Source organism: Linderina pennispora, assembly GCF_002104995.1.
Source record: "Linderina pennispora strain ATCC 12442 chromosome Unknown DL89scaffold_11, whole genome shotgun sequence".
Classification (NCBI taxonomy): Eukaryota; Fungi; Kickxellomycota; class Kickxellomycetes; order Kickxellales; family Kickxellaceae; genus Linderina; species Linderina pennispora.
Window position 1 is genome coordinate 195,198 of NW_024468259.1, and position 15,627 is coordinate 210,824.

The window sequence follows — 15,627 nt, forward strand, 5'->3', positions numbered from 1 at the left end:
ACCACAGCGCATCAACCGCCAATCCATTTTCTGCACCGTCGCCGCCGCCTGCACCCAGCACACCCGACCAAGATGCAGAGGTGGCACATACAATACTGATGCTTGCTACACCCCCTATCGTGAGGAGCAGGCAGGCACAAGATGAGTCGCCGAGTTTGCGGCGTAGACGGAGATTGGATTTCACGAGACAGCGTGACCACAGAAGTGTGGTATCAGACAGCAGGTTTGAGACCCCGAACCTTTCACAGATTGCATCGTTGCCGCAGCGGCCCGCTAATACAAAGACTCGCAGGTGCCACGCCACTCGCCCGTCTTCCCCAGCAGAGGCAGCAGCTCCAACAAGCTAAATGTCTTATTCGCGCACATTTCGCTTTAATGTAATTATATTATTTCCCAAACAGCACCCGGCACCTCTCTAGATATGCGGCCAGGTTGGATTTAGCCATCCTGTCGAATGCCAGTGTGGCTGCCTGCGCATGCAAAATCGATGAGAACTCAAAGTCAATTGCGAATTTGACCAGCGTCTGTTCACCCTTGCCTTTCATGAACGGGTTCATCGGCGCAGTTCCCTGCGTGTGTTCCTCAAACTCCCACACTGTCTTCATATGCTTGAACATCCCGGATCCAGGTGCTGCCTCAGCAATGACAATATGCGGCCGCTCCATTGTCACCACCGATGTATATTGCTCGCGGAACGGTGGGTATCCGACAACCAGTTCAGCCTGCACCTTTTCATGCTGCTTCCCAGACTCCTGAATAACCTGTTTTGTATCATGGAAGACAGTCGAGGCGATGCACATGGGCACAAATTCATGGTACCTGTCAACATCGGATACGACGCTGTAGATCTGATCGCGTGTGTACGGAAATATGCACGACTCGTTGTATTGTTTGCGTGTCGCCGAGGCGCCGCTGAAAGGTAAGGTGATGAACGTACGGGCATGGCAGGGCCCAGTCTGTGGGAGCCTCCAGAACAGGACTCTGGTGGCCATGCTTGTATCGGCTGGCCAAGGGCAAGAAATCAATTAGCGAAAGCAGAGATGTGTGCGGAGAAATAAAGACAGAGGAGCTTCTGCCGATTGATAACGAGCCTTTTGCTAATACAAGCGCTTGAATCAAGGGTCCTGCACTGCAAACCACGTGCCACGGCTTGCGCCATCTGAGCCGCGGCTCAAAGGGGACATCAAATAGCCACAAATCGCGCATTTTTCGCAGCCAAGCGCATTTCTACTCTGCATTATCCAATTTCGCTTTTTAATTCAACAGACAGGACCACTGGCAACGAAAATGTCAACAAAGACCGAAGGTATGCGATCGCTAGCAGAGGATAGAGGGCTGGTGTTTAGTTGAATGAGCCATGTGCTGAACACATTTTCCGGATTCTATTGTTTAGACCAGATTCTGCGCGACCGCATGGTCGTCCAAGAGCGCCCCCTGAAACGCTGCCTGCAAGAGTTTTCTTTCCTCTGCGAGCAGTCACCCAAGATTCCAGCTCCTGTGGCACAGCAGATTGCCTCACAGGTACTGCGTGAGATCCGGTGGTTCCGGCACACTGTTCAGTGCGCTGTGCAAGTACAACGCCGCAGCGAGCAGGAAATATCCATGTACGAGCAGCAGGGTGCACAGTTGGAGGAGAATATAGCTGAAGGGCGCGCATCGGTTAGGCGTCTGGGTGACGAACTTGAGGAGTCGCGTAACCACAAAAAGCACAAAATTGCATATGATGAGATTGCGAAGGAGGTGGAGAAGCGGCCGACACGCGCACAGCTGCAACAAGAGATTGACGAAATTAAGCGCGAAACAGACCAGCTAAAGCAAGAGGAGCAGGCGCATAGCAATGTGATTGAGGCGATGCAGGCCCAGTACGCGAATGTGCTGAATGAGATGCACAAACTCGAGGATATGGCAAAGGATGCACTGACGACACAGGAACTGGGCATTTTCCTTGGCGACGCCGATGCAGATGCGGGAAAGGGCGAAGAGGGGCGCCCGCAGAGTCAATCAGATATGCCATCGCCCGCAGCACTGGACAGCAGAGACACACATCGACTGAACGATACCAGCGATGCGCTGATGGACGCGTTCGCGGATGAGCGCAGGAAATCCGAAGGGCAGATGGGCGACGCCCCCGAGAACGAAGAGGAAGATGAGGGCAGCATTGCTGTTGATACTGGTGCCGTGCTGGAAGAGGAGGGTGAGGAGGGCGAGGAGGGCGAGTATGAGGACGAAGAGGGCGAGCTGTCATCGGAGATGTAATTTTTTGTGCCAAGAACTTTGTATGCAGTTATCCGATATATTTGTCAACATCTTCTGTGATAATGGACTGCCTTCGCTGCTATAGGAGAAGCTGCCCGACACCCGGTCGATACATCGGGCGTAGGACAGCTGGGGCTATGCTGCCAAGCCGCTAGCGGAATTCGGATGTTAGAGCGTGTAAAAATAAATTTGCATCTGTTGCTATCTGATGCTGCGAATGGTGATGTGCGCTGGTCTGCCATACAATGATTGGAGCCCTTCAAAATGGGAGCTGCATATGAGGAATGAGGCAATTAACTCGGTCAGAATATCCCGGCGATGGCCCGCTCTGACAGACGAATGGCCACCCAGCTACTCGCAACCCGTTCCCCGAGGAAAACACCAGCCGCGCTGTCGTAGATGACACAGCAACCATACACGGACTCCGCTATCTGCACCCGTGCAGGGTGTACCTTCAGCATTACAAAGGACTCATATCTGTCCCCGATTGTGCGCCACCATATGCCATCAGCGGTCAATACCGAAATTTCCGCTATCTTGCATTTGCTCTGGCACGGCTCACTGGATTGTCTTACACCCACTATTGGGGCTTTCCGCTCATTTCGCAACACCCATGTTGCCTGCATGCAGGCTAAGGAGAAAAACGACCGGATAATCCAAGACACCTCCCTTTGCGCCAGAGCCCAGGTTTAGTAAGCATCTTCACAAAGACCGCAAATAGCCAATGGTGCTGCGGCCAGCACACATTTTCCCAGCCTATGTGTTTTGTGGACGATCGCTGGCAATGGATGATACGGAAATCAAAGAGTTCGTGTTGGGTCCTGTTGGTCAGCAGAGGGTAATGTGTTTTGCCTCCGGCTTGCGCCTTGCAACCTGCGAGATATAAAACCCCTCATACACTGCCGCCCTCCGTGTTCTGCAAAGAACCCCACCTCCATCGCCACCTATCTGATAAGCAACCTACCTTACTCATATTATCCAAAGTCCACAATGGAAGATAAAACAAACGAGACGCGCTCCAGTACGCCTATTTCAAGCTCAGTCGTCGAGGCAGAGGAGCATAAAGTGGGCCTATCTAATGGATCCCCTATCGAAGCACCCGTAGAAGAGACACCGATCCCACCGCCCGACACAATCCAGGGCTGGATAGTTGTCTTTGGCGCTTTTTTCACGCTTATGATGTCGATCGGTGCGACAACGGCTTACGGCGTCTACCTTCAAGCATACAAACTAGACGAGTTTCCCAACACATCATCATCGATGCTATCGTGGATCGGTACACTGCAGTTTTCAAGTATGTGCTTCTTCGGCATTGGCGTCGGTGTCCTTTGTGAGCGCCTGGATACACGGCTAATCAGCCTGTTTGGCGCAGTTGTCACTGGCCTGTCGCTGATTATTGCCTCGTTTTGCCACTCACCGGGCGCACTGCTGGGTACGCAGGGGATTATGTTTGGCTTCGGTGGTTCGTTCCTATATGTCACTGGGCTGACCCTGCCGCCAATGTGGTTTGAAAAGTACCGCAGCCTGGCCACCAGTATTGCAATTGCTGGCTCGGGCATCGGTGGACTGTGGATGTCGTTTGCCACTCGTGCCATGATGAGCAGTGTCGGGCGGGAATGGGCGCTACGCATCACTGGCTTGGTGGTCATCGGTGTATGCTCGGCGATGAGCCCGTTACTGAAGACACGGATGAAGCCAGCGCGGCGCGAGAAGATTATCGACTTCAGCGTTCTTCGGGACCCAAAGTTTGCCCTTCTGTTCTTTAGCACACTGCTGGGCGGCGGGTCATACTATATTCCCATCTACAACTTCCCTACATACGCCTCCATCGTTCTGGGAAAGAACCGGTCGTGGGGCTCCAATATGTCGGCTATTGTCAACGGCTCGTCGATTGCTGGCCGTGTGGTGATGGGACTGCTGGGTGACAAGATTGGCCCACTCAACGCTTTGTGGATATCTACAGTTGGAACCTGCCTGAGTGTACTGGTTCTGTGGCTGCCATTCAAGACAGTCGGGCCATTCCTGGCTTCGGTTGTCTTGTTTGGGTTCTTTTCAGGCGCCATCGTCAGCCTTGTGCCTGTGGCCACTGCAAGTCTGTTTGGTGTTAGGCGTCTGCCCAGCATCATGGGTCTGATTATGTGTGCGTACATGATCGGTGGGCTTATTTCTTCCCCACCTGCTGGCGCCATGTTGGACAGGTTTGGCCATGGCACCAACTTCAGTAGCCTGATTATCTATGACGGCGTGCTTGCTGGTGCATCTGTTGCCACACAGTCAGTTCTACGTGTGATTGTTTCACGGAGATTCTTCCACAAGGCGTAAGTAAATGCCACAGTGAGGTTAGATCCGAGCACATGACTTTTTAGCATACAGTTTTATTAATATTGTTTGTTGAATGTGTGGGGATTTTAAAAGTTATACTTAATACTGAAGAAAAGAGAGAAGAGGGAATAGACGAGTTGCGCAGGGGTGTTTTCAATACGGGCCATCTGTGCAACTTATCAGAGGCTAGACTCTACCTCCATATTGTAGGCTGTAGCGGGGCTCTCGTTGGCGCCTGGCTTGCTGTCACCTGACTCGGCTGACATGTCGACGTCAGGGACAGCCGCAGCGGGCGCGCAACGATATCACATTGATACCGATAAATTGCCATAGCACAAATGTGTGGTCGTGTACGATTTAGACCTTGTGATGATACTGATTGCGGTTCTTTTGGTGCAAGTACACATAGCCGTGCCACCATTCTTGTCAGCTTACGAGGAGGGGCAAGGGGCATCTGTCTATACGCCTACAATGGCCGTGAGTGTGGATTGTACGGCTGCTGTTAGTGTTTTTCTTTTTGCCAAGGCAAATCCCAGTACCCAACTCCGATGTGCAAATCGTGTTGCTACCACAAACGACAAGCTTTGTAGAGGGAGTAAGTGCTTGGCCAGACCGCTATTTTTAGAACCAGTCCTCCAAGCAGGTCTGGTTCTTTAGGGTTTTCTTTGTAACCACGCTCTTGGCGGAGGTGAAACTTTGGCTGGCCGTTCCTTTGTGCTTGAGCAAAGATCTACCTGTCATCCAGATAAACCGCTGTCAGTTCGCACAAACGGGCAAGTGGCTTCCTTGGATTTATAAATAGACTGGATTCCTTCGCATAATTTTTATTTTACCAAAAGGAGGAGAGCAGAAAGAAGAATAATCAAGGGAGGAGTCGTAAAACTACAGGAGAGGGGTGATAATTTGACATAGGCCCGTCGCATGTGCCAAGAGCATTGGCAGAGCGACAGAAGGGAGAGGGAATAGATAAGATGGATAGGATTTTTAGATGACGTCCCATGAAGCGCGCCACTCGCACTGGCCTTGGCCCGACGCTAGTGGCACAAAGTACGAGCGCTCGTTGCCGTTCCACGCTGGTGTCGTGGCGTTAGACTGCCGCCCATTCGCCTGCCATAGGGTCGCTGTCGACTGCGTCGCGACCGATCCGTTATCGAGGTTTCCGCGACTGCGCGAGAACTGCACATAAGGCGAGTCCCAGTCGAGCTCGCCATGGGCGTTCACAAGATCATTGACCTTTGGTGCATCGCCCCAACGCGGTATCGCCAGGAACTTGCCATCAGTGTGGGTTTGCACGCTGTCGGTCCTCCGGTGCTCGTCATCATCAAGGAGCAGCGAGTGGCGATGATTGACTGTCGAGATTGTCGACGCACGCTTCGCGCGGCTGTGCTGGGTGGCAGGGTGCGATGTAGTAATCTGCGGCGTCGCGCTGCTCATGTTGGCCGGCGGCTCTGACGATATGCGCTTGTGGCGGTTATTTGTCAAGGTCGTTGACGACGAGTACATAACCGGCGGGGGTGCCCGCAATGGCACAAAGTCGTAAGAGGACAGCACTGGCTCGTGTGTGCCTGGGCTGCGTTGCGGCGGCCGTGTCACCACTGTGGTTGGCAAGCTGCGCTCGGGGATTGGCGCCAGGACCGTCTGCTGGCCACCAGACCACTTGCGCAACAAGGACCGTGACTTTTCGCCACTGGCCACTGATAAATTGCTGGAGCCTGCGTGCGAGACCGTGGCCCGGCGCCGTGGAGCAATACACGAAAACATCGGCGTGTTTGTATCCGTGAAGTGGAGAACAAGAAGTGAGCAAATAGAAAAAAGCTGCACGACCGTGGCGAGTGTGAAAAACGAAATAAGGAAGAGAAGAGAAATGTCGACTGAGAGGAAATCGCCGTACGGCCGGAAATGGGCCCAGCTGATGGGCTATTTAAGTTGGCGAAACCGAGGAAAGTCGATGTCGAAATGACTGTGAAAGTTGCACAAGCTCAGCCAGCGTAAAATTGGTTGCGGCTGCTTAGAAACAGAAAGAAGCTCCCTCCTTTGGGGAGTGGGGGGTAGGGCAAGCACCAGCACCAGCAGGTTTTCTTTTGCGGCTGAAAGGACAGAGGGAGAAAACTGGCAGTGGCCAAGACAACGCCCAAGAGCTGCTATAAACGCCGTCACTATACCGGCTCTGCCCTCGCCCTGCTTAGCTGCCTGCCTGCGTTCAAGCCGCAGCGCTTTTTTCGGCAGCCCCATCTCGGAACTGGTCAAATTCATCGCCAGCCATTTCCGCACTCCATCGTGCAGGATGGGCAGCAGGTGCATGCTTTCAGCTGCTGCAGCTGCCCACGTACATTTGTGCCCCACCGCCGCAGTGCAGGTTTCACAGCATGGCATGCGTGGTACTAGAGGGCGGGTCTTCGTCTGCTGGCAGAACTGGGCATCGATAGCCGCAATGGTCCTCCCCACACCCGACCAGAGTGTTGCTGCAGGAGCGTTTGCGTAGATCCCAAGGCCCAGTCTACACACTCTCCTTCCCATCCTGTTTCTGCGTTCAATGCATGCCACATTGTGCAAACCAAGATGGCAAGACGGAGCGGCCTAGTGTTGTGCTGATGCTCTACTGCCAAGTGTAGCCTCCCGTGGCGCCAGTCCAGCCCATTTACAGTCTCGCAGCTAGTCCATTGATGATCTTGCTGTCTTTTCCATGTACTAACGACTGCCAGTTTGCCCGAAGGCTGGACGACATTCATCGCCCGGCGATTATTCAGTCTGCCAACCTTGTTTGGGAACAATCGCTCGGCTCTCTGTTTTTGAGCGCTAAGCCGTTACTGCCATTTGTGCTGGTATGTGCGAGGGGAGGGGAAGGTGAGGAGGAGAATACACATCGCGTTTGCACTGTTTCTGCATTTGTCACAGGATAAAGCACAGCGTCGACTAAATTGGAGGCAGATCTGTTGTTCTGCATCGACGTCCCTAATGGCAAAGGCATCCTTGTCTTGCACGGTTCCGTTGAGGACCCTGGCTCTGTTTAGGCACAGCGAGCTGAGCTGGAGAACCGAGGGAGTTTTGCGAGCAGCAACACGACTCTGGACCTGCTCTGCTGCACAGCTGACTATGACAAGATCCATCGCCAGCGTTGCGCTGGAAATGTTTGGGCAAAGAGCACCCTTTGGGAGATGGCTTAGACACATGTTTGGCCTATATGTACAAGTAGCCTGTCGTCTGCTAGTAGAGATGGGCAGATGATCTGCGGGCCATTCGCATTTTATGCCAGATTTAGGCACCTTGTCGTCTAAAAGGAAGAAGGGATAGACGCATACAAGGAGCGACTCTGCCCTGCTCAGTCACCAAACTCATCACTCTTCCTTCTGATACTTCCTTCTGCCTCTGCTGATACACACTCTTCGCCATGTTTGAGGATTTTGGAGCGCACCCGGCCGACTCGTTCCCAGGGATCTGCTCCGAACTGCAGACTCTCCTGCTGTGGTGAACATGTCATGACATGACAGACCATTGCATCGATTCGTCTCCACGATTCGTACAGGTAATAAATGTTTATAATCTCAAATGTATTTTCAATCCTCACGCACTAGCGTAACAATGTTCTCGACATGGTATGTCTGTGGGAACAGATCGAACGGCTGGATGCTAGCAATGCGGTACACAGCCTTTGGCTTCTCCTCAACCTCCTTGGCCTGTACCGTTGACAGCGATCGCGCCCTTGTTGAACATGTACTGGATGTCGCGTGCCTGTGCCGGAACACCGCATGCCACATACACGATGACACGCGGGCCGATAGGCAATCAGCTGTCTGAGGAAAGTCAGGGCTGCTGCCTTTGCGAGGCGGATCGATGATCACAGCCGTGCTATCAGGGCTCTCCTTGACCTTGTCAAAGATGTGCGCAGCATCGCCAAGCAAAAAGTCGCAGTTGGTGATGCCGTTCATCTTGGCGTTGTCGTTGGCACATGAGATTGACTCGCTCGAGATCTCAATGCCCAGAACCTTGTCGTACCCCTCGTGGCACGCAATGCCAAACAGACCCGATCCACAGTATGCGTCTACCAGGTACTTTAGCACGCCCTTCTCTGACGAGTCTGTGGCCAGCTCGCAGCTCCACTTGTTCAGCTCATCGCGCACAAACCCAGTGAATGCAGGCAGGATCACGTTGTTGTTCTGGAAGAAGGATGAGGCTGGGAAGCGGAACTTTAGGTCCCCGACCACATCAGTGACCCAGCCCTTCGGATCAAGGATGAATTCCTTGACCAGTTGGTTCACAGGCACCGATGTTGTGTCGTCCAACGGGGCATCCGGAACCACATATGTCTCGCGGATTAGCAATGTAGCACCGCGCTCGTACGAAGCCATCTTGGCCTTGGTATCGGCCCTAGCCTTCTCCATGCCCTGCTGCACAACACCGGTGCCAATAATGCACTCCTCAATGTCCATAACGCGGCGCTGGCCCGAAATTCCAAAACCAATGGCGAACCTGATCTGGCGGCGTGTCCTTTGCGGATGTCAAAGTGCGGAGTAAGCTTTGTGCGGTAGCCGAGCGTCAGTGGCGACCCCCACACGGGGTTCACAGGCACAGACGCAAACACTGGGTTCGCATGGGCAAAGGCGCGCTCGACAACCTGGTGTTTGAACTCGAGCTGATCAGCATACGCAAGATGCTGGATGTGGCACCCCGAGCACTTGCCAAAATACTTGCACGGAGGCTCAACCCGCTTGTCCGATTTTTCAGAAACTGACAGCAGGTCAGCCTGTGAATACCCCCACTCGTGCTTGACTGTCTTGATCCGCACCGTCTCGCCCTTGAGAGTAAACGGGACTGCCAGGAACCATGGCCGTTCGCCTCTAGCCAGCTATCTCGCGCAATTCATCGACGGACTCGCGAGTGGCAATGCCCACACCCTTCTCGCTAACTTCATGGATATAGACATCGAGCTCAGCACTCAGACTCATCATGCCCAGCCAGCTTAGCTGGGATCGGGGGTGCCCGACAGAACAGCGCTTCTTTCTGCTTGTCGCCGGCGGGCCAGCCAAAGGCCGCAGGCAGATCAGCGGAATCAGGGTGGCATTCCCTCCACCTGCTTTCCGAGTAGCAGCTGGATCGTCTCAAGCACAGAGCTGTCGGCAGTATACTTGCGTATGATGCGGGCTCCGCGCTTGCCCTTCTTATTCCCTTGGTCATTTTTGACGCGCTTAGCTGCAGCCCTATCTGTACTCCTGCTGAGTCGGTGCTTCTGTTGCCGCTGCTACAGTCGTCGGTGAGGCTGGCCGCTTGACACCGGCCTGGGTGCTCTCCGTGTTGGTGTTTGTGAGCTCAGGCATGGAGACTTTTGCTGCTGCTGTTGGATGTTGCATGATAGCCAAACTCTCGGGACGTTTTTGCAGGTTGGCTGTATGGCTTGAATAGGATAGGGAGTCGTCTGGTTGTGATCCGCCCAAGCCTGCCTAGCATAGAGCCGGAATGTAGGAGGAAAACAAATGTGCGGTGAGCGAATACAGAAGCAACTCGCCGTTCGCAAGTGCCCCATCTCATCTCACGTCCAAAATCGGTGCAAAAAAGTATTTGCCATGCCGATCACGTCTAATCTGCTTGATTTATTACTACTTGAGATTGGGTCTATGCCAGGTGAATGTCACTTGATGAGATCCTTTCGCCAGCGCCGATGGCAACGACGGGCTCGTGGTTAGACGTGACGGAGCAGAATCCACGCACCATGCTATCGGCCGAGAATACCATTGAGAACTTGCCCATATTGTCGATGGCTACAAAGGCGCCCTCAGCGACCTGTCGAGATCATCAGATCAGTTAATGCACTGACAGCCGCTGACTCGAGCGTGCGCTGGCGGTACCGGGCACGTAGCGCAATCGTGTGTGCGGTCTGCTGACAGATACACAGGTCATGGGTACTGACACCACTGATGGCGACCTGGCTGTCGGCCCACGCCGAGGCGCCAATGCATCCACACTCGCTGATCTGGCCCTCCCTGCGCCCAATAGCCCCGCCCGAAGAGCTAGCAGCAGCAACCTTGCCACGGCTGTCGATGGCCACAGCACCCACACCGCAGCTCGGGTAGATGTCTCGATTTCCCTGCCCGCCACCAGCCTAATGCGCTGGAATTGCCACGCCGGCCAGCAGCCTGCACGGGCACTCGGGCAGGCGAGTACTTTGGCGTCCCTAACCTGTTGGCCTGCCATGCTTTGTATTCACCAACTCGATGCTCGGTGATGAGCTGGGCCTGGGTCGATCTGTGGGCATTTCAAACTCCTCAGCCAAGATGTCGGCCGTCTTAGGAGCACGCCGTGGTCATCTTGCCAGATTCCAAGATCTTACGCGCCTAGCACGATTGGGATTCGGAATGGTCGAGGCACAGGCGGCTGATGCGGCACGCTGCTTGCGGCCATCACAAATTGTAGCATCCAGCAGAGGATGGCCTGTGGATGAGATGGGGGCGCCGCGGCCAGCACTGAACAGCTTGTTGTTTTCGAGTGTGCGCACGGCAGCCTCGACTGCATGCACAGCAGTACCGCCATTGAGTAGTATGCTGTAGCCAGTCTCGAGAGACTTCTTCAGAGACCGCCGCACCAATGCATCGAGGTCAGGTGTCAGCGGGTGTTTTGAAGGCACGATCCCGCCATGAACCACAATCGTGGGTGGGACATGTGCATGTGGTACATCCCTGGTCTGCGGTGCTGACGTGTGTTTTGTGCTAATATGCGACACGCTGATGGTGCTGCCCCCTGTTGTCGATCGGATATCCGGCTGTCTGAACGTGCTGGCATTTGGAGCTCATTGACGGATCAGTCTGCACGCCCAGTTTTGGATTTGGTCGGCTGGGCGGTCGGTTGCGGTAGTTCCAGGCGAACGAGGATGCTATCGAGTCGTCTTTTGACTGGGTATCGCGGCGGTCCGAGAACTGAGACCGAATCGAGTCCACTGACGGTACCGCAGAAGGAGGCGTTGGCAATGGTGATGTGTCAAATCGGTGTTGGCCGGAGACTTCATCTGGGTATAGCTGCCCCGTGTGCTCGGTGCAGCATGCGGATCCACCTGTCGGAATCTGGCCCATACTGCCGCGAATATGGTGATACTGTGGTGACAGCTTGTTCCGTGGCTTGGTAGTATGCTGGCTGCCGCTGGTGCATTTGTGGTTGTTGATAGCGTGGCAAAGCGAAGTGCGGTGGTTGATGGTGCGTCGGCTGGTGAGTGTGATTATGCTGGTTCTGGTATACAGATTGCTGAGGCTGGCAGTGCTGGTGGTACTGGTAAGGCTGCTGCTGATAGCCAGCCGCTATACGCGTAATTCTGTGGTATTTGTTGCGCCGGCGCCGCGTGTTGATGCTGCACCCATTTTTTATATCCTGCGGGCTGTTTGGACTGCCAATATTGCTGATACTGCCCAAGCTCGGGCCTGGATGGATGACGAGGAACTCGTTGCTTGGATAGCCCCTGAGGCTGTAGAAGCTGCTGCTGCATCGGTTGCTGCTGGCTGAGGCTTGGGCTGTCTTAGCACTTGGCTTCTGTTGAAACTCTGGCTGGTGAGATGTTTTGGACGGTGCGGGGTTGAATCGTGCTTATCTTGTGGAGGACGAAATCGCCGATAATTGCCATTTGGTGGTTCGTATCGGACTGGTCCTGGGTGCGTTGTTGGGCGGTGGAACTGGCTTGTCCTTGCGTGAAAACACTCTACGCACCCTGTCTTTGACTGTTTGCTGGCTTTCCTCGGGCATGTTTCGCACTGGGATCTTTTTGATGGCGGCGACCCCTGTCAGTTGGGTCTTGGGCAGCGTCAGATACGTGAAATCTTCAGAGCTGGAGCTAGCATTGCCATGGGATCGTAGTGGAACGAAAATGCGCTGAAAGAACCGCCGGCTCTTTTCTAGCAAAGGGGGTCTTTTGGCTGTCTCCTCGCGAACCTTGCGCGAAATTTCAAGCTCAATATCGGATGGAATCGATGGAATGGCAGGGGTTGCGCTGCACCTTGCGGGTCACAAATGTGCTCCGGTGCCGCGACTCGTACCGGGGGCCGTTGGCTAGGTCTCCAAGTCCAATGTCAGTTATTCGGGGTGGCTTGTGTTGATGTCTGGATTTCTGAGTACATCTCTGCAAAAAAAAGGATAGGTGATAGAGGAGTGCCGGAATTTTCAGTGATTTGGAAGAGGAGAGGCGCGGTGAGATGTATAACATCCACTAGCTGGCCATGTACTGCCTCTACCGCAGCGAGGCAGAGAGGCATGTGGCAGCTACATAATCTGGAACACTGGCATGCGGCGCCCTGGCGCGCGTTTCTACGTATGCTGCAGCCAGACCACCGTCGATTTTCCAACCCAGCGTGCGGGGTAGTTGGTATGATGAGTGACTGGGCATATGGTCTAGAGTCATGATATGAAAAGACGGAGCCTGCGTCCGACTGGTTTCATATCCGACGTGGGACTGGGCGCGCCTCGCTCGTTGCAGACCCGATGTGCATGCCAGGGAGATTTGGATTGGTCATATGGCCAACTTCGCCTTGGCGCCCGAGCCATCCAATATTCTGGCAGGCAACGTCACTGGCCCATGTCGCACGGACAGTTAGGCCCTGATATTGCAAGCCATCACGTGCGCACCTGGTGATTGGGGCAAAGTGGAGAGGCGGGCAAACGCTAGCACAGCCCTCCCAGGCTTGCACGCTTTCAGCGGCACTTGTGTCTTCTTTTCTCTCTAGAGTGAGCATCTGAATCGTCTGCACTTTTTCTCCAACTCCTGCACTTGCAATCGCAAAAGAGTATTTTTGTACATTTACCCTTCGCGCTCGACATAATCAGAAATGGCCGATCGCGGAGCCCTCTTGAAGCAAATTCAAAAGGGCAAAAAGCTAAAGAAGGCTGAAACAAATGACCGCTCGAAGCCGCAAGTTGGCGCATCCGGTGGTGGTGGGGGTGGGGGTGGTGGTGGTGGACCGCCAATGGGCGGTATGGCCTTGCCACGGCCTCCTATGCCGCCGCCATCAGGCGGAGGGCGTAGCTCAGCCGGTGGGGCAGCACCAGCACCACCTCCGCCCTCTGGCCCGCCGGCGGGAATGCCCGGATTAGGAGGATTGTTCGCCGGAGGAATGCCGACGTTGAAGCACCGTGCTGGAGGCGTGTCTACAGGACGAGGTACGCACCACAATATAGCCAAGCAACATGCCACAGCTGCGAGTAGCTAGCTATTTTGCACATAACTAACAGCACATGTTTTGCTATCCATCTAGGCGATGCAGGAGGCTCATCGAGCAACGGCAGCGTGCCGGTGTCAGCGCCGCCGCCTCCGCCAGCAACACAAAAATCACCCACCAAGAGTAAGTTCTCCTTCCCGTTCGGCCGAAGCAGCCATGCGCGCAGCAGCAGCAGCAGCAATGGTGCACCGCCTCCGCCGCCAGCAGCAGCACCACCTCCTCCACCCTCAATGGCCCGGATTCCGCCTCCGCCGCCCTCCAGCGGACCTCCGGCTCTGCCCGGCCGGCGATTGAGCGATGCTGGACCACCCGCCTTTGCACCACCTGTTCCGCCCACGGGAAGACTACCGCAGATGCCTCCTGCCTCAGCTCCGGCGTCGCGGCCGGGCAGTGCGATTCCCGGAAAACGGGCACCGCCGCCGCCACCCACGTCGCGCAAGCCGCAAATCAAGGCCGAAGCCGCCTGGCTTGGACGAGTAACCGCCAGAGCACGTCGCCGTCGCCGTCGCCATCGTCTGTGCCGAGCACAGCTGATATGCGCAGTCACCTAAGACCGGCAGCAGCCACCACACAGAACACACCACGGCCATCAGCAGCTATGCAGCCGCGGAACAGCCAGGACGATGGAAACGATAGCGGGATCATTGCCGAGAGCCAAGGCAGTGTTAGCTCACTAGGCAGGGATCTTTGGAAAGAGTGTCAGGGCCAAGGGCACCAACCATTCGCGTCAGTCTGACCGAGACCATGTTTAGCAGAACCGAGTTACCGCCGGCACCGGCTCGCCCACCGGCACCGCCTAACGCCGCCTATGGCGACCGGTTCTCACACCAGCGTACCAGCAGTGGGTCAGCACCATCACATCCGCCACCACCTCCTCCCCCTCCTCCAGCCAACGCTGGCTCCAATGGCACAGCGGGCGTGCCAGTGCGCGAAGGCAAGTGGTCGTTCCACGCCATATCCGATCTGCCACAGCCGCCCCAGATGCCGATTTCGCGGCACAAGTACCCAAGTGGCAACCCAACCGGGTCGGCAGTAGCCCTTGACATTTAGATGCTACACTTGGTAAGGTGCTAGAGCGCTGCTTTTCTGTGTAGCTTCTGTGAACACAGCTCTGTAATCCGCCCTAGTAATCGATCTTATTACTTTTGCCGTCTTTGGGAGGAAGAGCAATGCGAGATGCGTCTGATTTGGCAGTGCGCACTAGGCAGGGAGTGCGTTTTGAGGCATTTGGCAGGAGGATCCACGCGTACTAGACGAAAATCATCAGCATCTTTCTAAACCCCTCTTATCAGCAAGCCTTGGCAACTGCCGCTGGCTCTCGCCCAGTGGATAGAATAGATGCAAATTGATAGCCCGCACTGCTTCGCTTGGGAAAATCGGGGGATGTGCACAAGCCAGGAGGCGGATGTGCGGATCGTCGCCTCCACCGCATGGGCCCTCCGCTTCCACTCTGCAAGTTCCGTGCTTTGAAGAAACACTGGGTGCGCTGGTGCTTTGGCGGGCTCGGGTGCAAGGCGTGATGCGGGCAACCAGTCTGTGCTGGCTCGGAGACAAGTGCTGGGTTCGCATAAGTGCATAACTAGGCAAATCTCTGCTCCCCCTCTCCACCCAGTCGGGCCAGGAGCCTTCTCTCATGCCGGGATTTTGCCCTCCCATCCCACTAGCATGCTCGCCAGAGCTATTGCCCGTCAGCCCACCGATCCCTAATATACGGACCCTGCACGTAGAGTGGATCCCGCTCGGCACTATCATTGAACAAGATTAGTGGGCGAGAGGTCGTTCTATGCGATGTTTCGCAGGCTCTTGGGATGTCCATTTTCGTTTCTAAAGGGATGTGGAAGCAATAGCGGCGCTGCTAGTTTCG

At 54.9% G+C, this 15,627-nt stretch overlaps 9 protein-coding genes across 9 annotated transcripts; 4 read left to right on the forward strand and 5 right to left on the reverse strand.

Annotated features, from left to right (window-relative positions):
* Window positions 1-392: 392 nt before the first annotated feature.
* Window positions 393-848, reverse strand: DL89DRAFT_202618 (uncharacterized protein; the record flags this gene model as incomplete). Its single annotated transcript, XM_040884001.1, has 1 exon — window positions 393-848. A coding segment is annotated over one exon (456 nt), but the record flags the coding sequence as incomplete, so codon positions are not given.
* Window positions 849-1,237: 389 nt separating this feature from the next.
* Window positions 1,238-2,434, forward strand: DL89DRAFT_269015 (uncharacterized protein). The gene has a single exon (XM_040888123.1). It carries the CDS (start codon window positions 1,351-1,353, stop codon window positions 2,254-2,256), a length of 906 nt encoding a protein of 301 aa, XP_040741674.1. The 5' UTR covers window positions 1,238-1,350; the 3' UTR covers window positions 2,257-2,434.
* A 749-nt stretch (window positions 2,435-3,183) lies between these two features.
* DL89DRAFT_269016 (MFS general substrate transporter) lies at window positions 3,184-4,688 on the forward strand. The gene has a single exon (XM_040888124.1). It carries the CDS (start codon window positions 3,247-3,249, stop codon window positions 4,576-4,578), a length of 1,332 nt encoding a protein of 443 aa, XP_040741675.1. The 5' UTR covers window positions 3,184-3,246; the 3' UTR covers window positions 4,579-4,688.
* A 690-nt stretch (window positions 4,689-5,378) lies between these two features.
* DL89DRAFT_37003 (uncharacterized protein) lies at window positions 5,379-6,811 on the reverse strand. The gene has a single exon (XM_040891584.1). It carries the CDS (start codon window positions 6,337-6,339, stop codon window positions 5,563-5,565), a length of 777 nt encoding a protein of 258 aa, XP_040741676.1. The 5' UTR covers window positions 6,340-6,811; the 3' UTR covers window positions 5,379-5,562.
* Window positions 6,812-8,119: 1,308 nt separating this feature from the next.
* DL89DRAFT_269018 (S-adenosyl-L-methionine-dependent methyltransferase) lies at window positions 8,120-10,051 on the reverse strand. The gene is given in 7 exon segments (XM_040888125.1): window positions 8,120-8,252; window positions 8,346-9,014; window positions 9,035-9,421; window positions 9,444-9,510; window positions 9,566-9,664; window positions 9,702-9,799; window positions 9,819-10,051. The coding sequence occupies 7 exon segments, from the start codon at window positions 9,888-9,890 to the stop codon at window positions 8,133-8,135; spliced, it is 1,512 nt and encodes a 503-aa protein (XP_040741677.1). The 5' UTR covers window positions 9,891-10,051; the 3' UTR covers window positions 8,120-8,132.
* A 134-nt stretch (window positions 10,052-10,185) lies between these two features.
* Window positions 10,186-11,636, reverse strand: DL89DRAFT_259082 (N-terminal nucleophile aminohydrolase; the record flags this gene model as incomplete). The annotated part of the gene is made up of 5 exons (XM_040885656.1): window positions 10,186-10,353; window positions 10,388-10,604; window positions 10,630-10,805; window positions 10,901-11,259; window positions 11,291-11,636. The coding sequence occupies 5 exons, from the start codon at window positions 11,634-11,636 to the stop codon at window positions 10,186-10,188; spliced, it is 1,266 nt and encodes a 421-aa protein (XP_040741678.1).
* Window positions 11,637-13,220: 1,584 nt separating this feature from the next.
* On the forward strand, window positions 13,221-13,873 carry DL89DRAFT_37030 (uncharacterized protein). The gene has a single exon (XM_040891586.1). The coding sequence runs from the start codon at window positions 13,374-13,376 to the stop codon at window positions 13,752-13,754; it is 381 nt and encodes a 126-aa protein (XP_040741679.1). The 5' UTR covers window positions 13,221-13,373; the 3' UTR covers window positions 13,755-13,873.
* A 538-nt stretch (window positions 13,874-14,411) lies between these two features.
* DL89DRAFT_37042 (uncharacterized protein) lies at window positions 14,412-14,920 on the forward strand. The gene has a single exon (XM_040891587.1). The coding sequence runs from the start codon at window positions 14,508-14,510 to the stop codon at window positions 14,811-14,813; it is 306 nt and encodes a 101-aa protein (XP_040741680.1). The 5' UTR covers window positions 14,412-14,507; the 3' UTR covers window positions 14,814-14,920.
* On the reverse strand, window positions 14,918-15,611 carry DL89DRAFT_37027 (uncharacterized protein). The gene has a single exon (XM_040891585.1). The coding sequence runs from the start codon at window positions 15,513-15,515 to the stop codon at window positions 15,027-15,029; it is 489 nt and encodes a 162-aa protein (XP_040741681.1). The 5' UTR covers window positions 15,516-15,611; the 3' UTR covers window positions 14,918-15,026.
* Window positions 15,612-15,627: the final 16 nt, after the last annotated feature.